Source organism: Physeter macrocephalus, chromosome 7 (genome assembly GCF_002837175.3).
Source record: "Physeter macrocephalus isolate SW-GA chromosome 7, ASM283717v5, whole genome shotgun sequence".
Lineage (NCBI taxonomy): Eukaryota > Metazoa > Chordata > Mammalia > Artiodactyla > Physeteridae > Physeter > Physeter macrocephalus.
Genome location: NC_041220.1, coordinates 99,514,375 through 99,523,078, shown reverse-complemented (window position 1 = coordinate 99,523,078; position 8,704 = coordinate 99,514,375). Strand labels below are relative to the sequence as shown.

Sequence of the window (8,704 nt, the reverse complement as noted above, 5' to 3'; positions counted from 1 at the left end):
CCCCGCAACGGGAGAGGCCACAACAGTGAGAGGCCCGCGTAACGCAAAAAAAAAAAAAAAAAAAAAAAAAAAAAAAGAATGTGACATACCCACGGGCAGGCTGCATTCCTGATATTTACCCACCTAGTCACAATACTGGGCCAGGGCATTTCTTCCTCCCAGAACCGCACCTACCCCTGTAAAATCGACGGCATGGCTGACAGAGCAGAATGTGTGCTTCTTTGGGCAGATCACTCCATGAGAAACAAGGGAGAAAGAGGAAAGAGCTCTGCAGACCCAGCTCCGGCCCTCAGCCTCACTGATTAGATCTACATTTCCCCTCGCCTGGGAAAGAGCACTAAAGATGATTGAGAGAGGTTACAGAAACACAAGGATGACCAGGGAAGAAGCATCACCCTCACACACACACCTAACACTGGGTTCTGGATGCCCTGGTTCTGTCACTACATCCTAATGTGACGTCAGGCAAGAATACCGGCCCTTTCCTGGGTCTCAGATATTAATTCTCTCAATTAGACATGGTGCTCGTCTCCTTGCCATGCAGAACTGCTGTGCACACAGAGGATGAGTAAGTATGTCAAAGGCTTTGCAAAGAACACAAATACTAGGGAATCATAAGGCATTACTAATGTGCAGACGTTGCAGGCACTTGATTCCACCGTAGCCCTTACAGGGTCTTCCGAGATCCTGGCAGACATCATTTAGGAAGGGTGATGGAGCGGGTCTGTCAGGGTTATCTTACTTCTTATACTTTCAGCTTGGCAGCTTCTGGCACTAAGAGGACTGCTCATTGCCTCCTGGGTACTTTTCCTCTAACTGCTCCAGATGAGAGGTTGTCCCATGGGTATATGGAGTCATTCTTGTGGGCTGGGCTCCCAAGAGTCAGCCTTCAGTTCAAGGGAGGCTTTATGGAGAAGGAACATGTGCTTTCCCACTCATTTTCACGTTCTAATATAAAAGGGTCTTCGCTAAACTTGTATTTGGGGAGCAAGACACTCCATCCCACCTTGCAAATGGGAATTGGGGAATCTCTGGGTATGAGGGATGCTAACGCTTCTGGGTATGAGGATGTGGAGAGACCTGCAAAAGGAAAAATCAGCTGGAGATTTCTGGGCAGGTGCAAAAGCAGGGACTGGCTGAACGGGCCCAGGGACAGGGCTGGGCAAACATGCCTGATGCTTTCAAGACCAAAGCATCCCACAGACTTTAAGGGGAAATGGATTTGGAACCTCCTGTTCTCCCAATTAACTCCTCTGTGCCCACTCTACCGTTTAAACCTTTAGTTGTTCTAAACTGGTGGTTCTCAACACTGTGTGAACATTAGAGGTCTTAAGGGGCTTTAGAAAATAGCAGTGCCTGTCACCTCTCTCTCCTCTCCTTCTGAGATGGAGCCCGGGGCCTTGTATTCCTTTTATTTGTTTTTAACTTTTATTTAGAAATAATTTCAAACTTAGGAATAAACTGCCAGAAAAAGAATAGTACAAAGAACATCACATACCATTTACTTAGATTCACCTCTTCTTAACATTCTGTCCCATTTATCATTTGCTCTCTTTCTATTTTTATTTTCTCTATTTTATTTATAAAATAAAATTCTTTGAGAGTAAGACATCACACTCACCTCCTTAAAAATAAGACATAGTTCAAGGTGCATTTTCTTAGAATAGGATATTTTTCTTGCGTAGTCATGGTATACTTGTCAACGCCAGGAACTTTAACATTGATACAAATACTTTAATTTTCTCTATCATCATATTCAATTTGTCAACTGACCCAAACCATCTCTTTGTAGAATTTTTACCTCCAGGATACAATCCAGTCTAGGATCAGGCATTGCATTTAGTTATCGTCTCACTGGTGTGGTTTCAAAAGCTCTCCAGGTGATTTTAATGTGCATCCTGGACTTTGGACCACCGTGTAAATGAATATTTATTTGCTACACTAACACATAATGAGGGCGTCCCTGGTGGCGCAGTGGTTGAGAATCTGCCTGCCAATGCAGGGGACACGGGCTCGAGCCCTGGTCTGGGAAGATCTCACATGGCGCAGAGCAACTAAACACCCGTGCGCCACAGCTACTGAGTCTGCGCTCTAGGGCCCATGAGCCACAACTACTGAAGCCTGTGCACCTAGAGTCTGTGCTCCACAACAAGAGAAGCCACCGCACCACAACGAAGAGTAGCCCCCGCCCACCACAACTAGAGAAAGCCCGCGCGCAGCAACGAAGACCCAACACAGCCAAAAATAATTAAAAAAAACAAAAAACCCCAAAAAAACCCCACATAATGAGTGTTTACCAGGTGCAAAGGATTGTGAATAAATTAAGGAGCTTATTATCTTAAGGGACATACTATATACAAATCAACTATAATATCAGACGGATAAGCATGATGAAAGAAATATTAACCAAATCCGTAGGTGGAAACTTTAAATTTAGGACACGGGCTCGAGCCCTGGTCTGGGAAGATCTCACATGGCGCAGAGCAACTAAACACCCGTGCGCCACAGCTACTGAGTCTGCGCTCTAGGGCCCATGAGCCACAACTACTGAAGCCTGTGCACCTAGAGTCTGTGCTCCACAACAAGAGAAGCCACCGCACCACAACGAAGAGTAGCCCCCGCTCACCACAACTAGAGAAAGCCCGCGCGCAGCAACGAAGACCCAACACAGCCAAAAATAATTAAAAAAAACAAAAAACCCCAAAAAAACCCCACATAATGAGTGTTTACCAGGTGCAAAGGATTGTGAATAAATTAAGGAGCTTATTATCTTAAGGGACATACTATATACAAATCAACTATAATATCAGACGGATAAGCATGATGAAAGAAATATTAACCAAATCCGTAGGTGGAAACTTTAAATTTAACAAGCTTACCGAGGGTCTACTACGTGCCAGACATTGTACAAACTTCTGGAAAAGCAGATTAATAAGAAAGAAATAACCAATATACAATTAGTGATTAATGAATACATGATTAACTACAAAAGTGAGATTTTTTTCAAAGATTTTTCTTGGGGGAAGTGAGACTTAAAAGATAAGTAGGATTCAACTTATAGAGATGAAGTCATTTCAGGAGAGGAAATATCAGAGGGAAGTGAGTGCACAGAGGAGGTAAGGGAGAAGTACACTTCACTGTATTTGAAAACTGGGTGCCTGGGGTGGTCCTTGATCCTCCTGGAAAAGTAGGCTGGAAAAAGTAAGATGCACAGTCACTTCGGAAAGTCATTTGGCAGTTTCTTAGAAAGTCAAACATAAATTTACTATACAACCCAACAATCCCATTCCTAGGTATTTACCCAAGAGTAACAAAAATGTGTGCGCAGGAATGTAATGTTTGTAGCAGCGTGATTCATAATAGCCCCAGAGTGGAAACAATTTAAATGCCTATTAACTGGCAAACATGATCATCAGAAAATGGTGTATCCATACAATGGGACACTACTGAGTAATAAAAGGGAATGAATGAATGACATATGCTGTAACAATTGAACCTCAAAAACATGATGCTGAGATTTAGCAACTAAGTGAAAAAAGCCAGATGGAAATTCATGTTGCATCGTTTCACTGATATGAAATATCTGAAAAGGATAAATTTATGAAGACAGAAAGTAGATCAGTGGTTGCCTGGCATTGGTGTAGGAACAGGGACTGACTACAAATGGATACAAAAGATGGTGATAGAAATGTCCTAAAACTGGATTATGGTTATGGTGCAACAACTCTGTAAATTTACTAAAAGATGGTGAATTGTATGTTTAGATGAATTTTATGGTATGTAAATTATACTTCAATAAAGCTATAAAATTAAGAAGTTATCAAAATCAGACAGAAAGGAAGCAAGAACAGAAATCTTAGAAATGAAAAATGTAATTCTAAAACTTAATAGATGGGGCTTCCCTGGTGGCACAGTGGTTAAGAATCTGCCTGCCAATGCAGGGGACAAAGGTTCGATTCCTGGTCCGGGAAGATCCCACATGCCACAGAGCAACTAAGCCTGTGTGCCGAAACTACTGAGCCTGCGCTCTAGAGCCCACGAGCCACAACTACTGAGCCTGCGTGCCACAACTACTGAAGCCCATTCGCCTAGAGCCTGTGCTCTGCAACAAGAGAAGCCACCACAATGAGAAGCCCGCACACAGCAACAGAGAGTAGCCCAGTTCTCCAGAACTAGAGAAAGCCCGCGTGCAGCAACGAAGACCCAATGCAGACAAAAATAAATAAATAAATAAATTTAAAAAATAAATAAAACTTAATAGATGGGAAAAACTCTGGATTGGACATATTATTTACAGGATTGGGAAATAGGAAGACAGGATTAAGGAATTCACCAGGACACAATAGAGACAAAAAGATTTTTAATAACATTTTAGGATATGGATGGAGAGGCTTCCTTAACTCACCTAATGGCAGTTGCAGAAAACTGAATGGAGGCAATGACAGAGAAACAATATCTGAACACAAAATCATTGATAATTTTCCAGAATTAAAGAGAGCACCTGAGTCTTCAATAGAAAGTACATTCACTACCAACTAGAGAGTTCTAATGAAACTGCTAAACGTCAAAATACACATACACAAATGCTACCAATAGAAAAGGCAGATTATCTACAAAGGAACGAAAATTTGATTAGCAGTAGGGTTTTTACCAGCAGCAATTAGTATCTGAAGACAATAGAACACTATCAACACTGTGCTATGGGAAAATAGCTGTTCACTAGAATTTTTAAAAATTTATTTATTTTTGGGTGTGTTGGGTCTTCGTTGCTGTGCATGGGCTTTCTCTAGTTGCAGCAAGCGGGGGCTACTCTTCATTGGGGTGCATGTGCTTCTCATTGCAGTGGCTTCTTTTGCAGAGCACGGGCTCTAGGAGTGCGGGCTTCAGTAGTTGTGGCATGCGCAGTGTCTAGAGCACAGGCTCAGTAGTTGAGGCGCATGGGCTTAGTTGCTCCACAGCATGTGGGGGGATCTTCCCGGATCAGGGATCGACCCCATGTCCCCTGCATTGGCAGGCGGATTCTTAACCACTGCACCACCAGGGAAGTCCCATCACTAGAATTTTATACCCAAATAAACGACCATCCAACAGTGAGGGCAAAATACAGACATTTTCAAATATACAAAGAATTTCTTACTCCACCAAGACCCCTATGGAAAGAACTATTAAATGATGAACTTCAGCTAGAAGAAAAGTGAACCGAAAGAGAAGGCTATGGATTCAAGAAAAAAATAGGGAGTAGAAGCATTGGTAAAATGTCAGTAAATTTAATGAACTGAAGTATAAAAATGATTGTAAATTTTAAAAGGTAAAAAACTCTAGACAACAATGACAAGATGGGAAAGGGGAGGGCTGTTAAATGGGTAAAGTATGCAAAGCTCCTTTGTAGGGAGAAAGAATTATGTGATAACTTTGTTAGAAAAACTATAGTTAAATATGTATGTGGAAAAATAAAAGACAAGGCTGAGAAGAATAGGAATAATGCCAGAAGCCCTCAAACCAGCAGTGGAAAATGAGGGAATATAGATCATTTAACTAATCCAGGATGGTAAATGAAAAACACAAAATATGATGGAAGAATAAGTCCCAGAATGTTAGTTATCACAGTAAATGCACATGGATTAAATTCACCTATCAGGGCTTCCCTGGTGGCGCAGTGGTTGAGAGTCCGCCTGCTGATGCAGGGGACACGGGTTCGTGCCCCGGTCCGGGAAGATCCCACATGCCGCGGAGCGGCTGGGCCCGTGAGCCATGGCCGCTGAGTCTGTGTGTCCGGAGCCTGTGCTCCGCAACGGGAGAGGCCACAACAGTGAGAGGCCCGTGTACCGCAAAAAACAACAACAACAAAAAATTCACCTATCAGAGATACAACTAAAATAAAACTTACAGAAAGATTAAATATAAAGAGATGGAAAATATCACCTACAAAAGGTAGCCAAAAGAAAGGTGTCATATCAATATCAATATTAAAAATGTCTAATTTAAACAATTAGCATGAAAAATGGTAAAGAGAGGCCCTACATAACAAGAATCAACTGTGATTTCTAATGCAGAATATACTTTGAGAAACACTGCCTACTATGCACTAGGGATCATAGCTGCTTTCTTCACTGCCGTATCCTTCACTGCTTGGCACATAATAATTGTGCCAAAATATCAATATTAATGGGCGGAATGACTACCATTACCACATTATATTGAAATGATCTGTTTATGCATTTGTCTCATCACAAGGGCAGGGTTCCTATCTTACTCAGTTTTATGCCATCAATATTTAGCACAGCGCCTGGCACACAGTAGGCACTCCATAAATTCAAACTGAGTTCAGGGTTCATCTCTTCCATAAAGTCTCTCCTAAATGTTCTTACCCATAATGACTTATCCTTTGTTTCTACTTCTATAGCACTCACAACTTGAAACATCCAATTTAGCAACTGATTATAGAGCAGTGTCTTTTAGGTTTCTCTCCAACCTTGTTTCTCCAAAAATATTTTAGGTTCTTTGAAGATGAAGATGCCTTATACTGTGCCCAGCGCCTCAAATCAATACCTTTTCGGGTCGATGTCACTATTTGGATGACTCCAGATTAGATCAGTGGTGCCAAGCAGCACATGCCAAGGCCTCCAAGGAGTATCTCCATTCCCCTCTTTCCATCCTTGACTAAAGAGATCACTGTTTGGATACAGGCTCATTTGCAAAAAATGTGGAGAAGTTAATGGGAGGGATAGGAGAAGGCAGCTAGTGTCCAATTCCAGGTCTCTGTGCTCTCTTCCTTCTGGCAAAATAGTCAGGGAGGAAAATGCCTGTGATCCCACAAAAAAGTGGGTGTGGGAAGTGAGAGAAAGATAGTTGGGGAAGAGAGTATGTCCCATACACAGAACTTGGACCGGACGTTCCACTAGCAGGCATGTTATCAGGAGTAATTATTATTAGATCAAAAGGAAACCCCAAGGCAACTAGCTAAATTCAGGCCCTCGGGACCTTGTATAAAAGACAGAGAGGGATGTTGTTTTCTGTCGACACAACAGGCACAGGAGGGGAACCTACCACAAGGAGCTCCTAACTGGGAAGCTGCAGGGGGCTAACACAGGACAGGGTGTCCATCTTCTTGCTGGTCTTCATAAGGAAGACACCACAGTTCCTTGAGGTTCAATCAGGGCTCTGGGATGAGGTAGGGAGATGGGGGGGCTGACCTCCCGAGGTCCTTTGTAATCCAGTAATTAAATGGTGAATCGTTCACTTCCCCATTTATGTTCTGTACCCAGTTTGATAGTAAGTCCCCTGAGCTGCCTTTCAGGTTTACTACGGTGACACGCAAGCTGCTGGCACTCAACAAATGAATCAAATGTTTAAATAGCCCACATGACCTCCTCCCCGCCTGTAAAGTACGGCGATGAATGAAATCACAACATTCCAGGCACTATCACTTGAGCAGAGCCCTCAAGGAAACACCCCCACCCCCCCTCACACACACAGCACTGATTCAACTCGATTCACATTCCCACCCTGGGAGCACAGACCACCTGCTCAGCGCGGAGGCTGTAGGAGTTTCCTTGGCAAGGATCCTTTCTCTCAGCTGCTTTAGGATGGTGCCTCCAGAAGGTCACCAAGATTTAGGACCACTTCCCTTCCGCGTTGGCCTCCGAGGCAAAGTTTCAGCTCGGATTCTGCCTGGGCCTCCCTCGGGCGCGTCCGCACTCCCTCCCCGGCCCGGGGCGCCCCGGACGCGCAGCTGGCCGGCCTGCAGCGCCTCACTTTACCTTGGTGAGCTGGGCGATCTTCTTGCACATTTTCACGTGCATCTCGGGATCACAGTCCATTCTCCAGCCGGCGCCACCTCCGGCATCGGCTTTGGAGCCCGGGCAAGTCCCGGGCGCGTGAATTTTGCTGTTGAGGGCAGAAGCCATCGCTGAAACGCGTCCGGCACTCAAAGCCTCTCGATGGCTCGGCTTCTCGATGCCCACGGTGTGCAGGTGCTTGCGCGCGCGGGCGTGTGAGTGTGTGGGCTTTCTCGGGGGAGGTGGCACTGCAGTCCCGCCGCCCGCGCCACCGCGTGGCTCCCGCGCGCCCACCCTTCCTCCTCCCGCCCTCGCTCGCTTGCTGGCTCGGCGGGCACCCGCACCCTGCGGCGAAGCGCCGAGGACCCGCACGTGCCGCTCGTGACCCGCGCGCAGCTCCCGGGCCCGTGCGGGCTTCGCCTGCAATCAGCTTCAGGGACGAGGAGCCAGTGGCCTTGGAGAGGTTTGCGCCGGTCAGGCGCGGCGCTCTGGGACATGTGGGTGGCGCCGGGCTCCGGACTCAGCGGCGACGGACCCCGCCCGTGGTGGGCATCCCAGGCCAAGGAGGAAGAAGAGCCGGCCTCAGCCTCGGGCAGCTGGGGCGTTTGGTGTGGGGAAGGGACCCTGGAGACGTGCTGCTGGCGAATGGATGGCGAGAGACCGGGCACCTTGACGGGTGCACTCAGCCAGCGACTCCGGAGCCTCGGAGCTGGGCGCTGAGGGCTGAGAGCGGGAGCAGGGTGCCGAGAGAGGGGCGGGGAGGGGAAAGCGAGTCGCGGGGACGCAAGGAGGTGCAGGGACCCGGGCATACGTTTTGGGCCCCTGCCTGGGCTGAGGGTGGGAGCCCCCCTTCCCCCATTTTAAGAAGGACCCCGGACGTTGCGGGAGAATTGCCGGAGATTACCAAAGGGAAGAAGCCAAAAGGG

At 46.1% G+C, this 8,704-nt stretch overlaps 1 protein-coding gene across 1 annotated transcript in view; it reads right to left on the bottom strand.

Moving 5' to 3' along the window:
• FAM184B (family with sequence similarity 184 member B) overlaps window positions 1-8,039 on the bottom strand; it is a 128,833-nt gene extending 120,794 nt beyond the window's left edge. The window contains exon 1 of the mRNA XM_007101877.4: window positions 7,761-8,039. Within this exon, the coding sequence (XP_007101939.2) occupies window positions 7,761-7,907 (147 nt within the window). The 5' untranslated portion in view covers window positions 7,908-8,039. The remainder of the gene's footprint in view (window positions 1-7,760) is intronic.
• Between the last annotated feature and the right edge of the window lie 665 nt (window positions 8,040-8,704).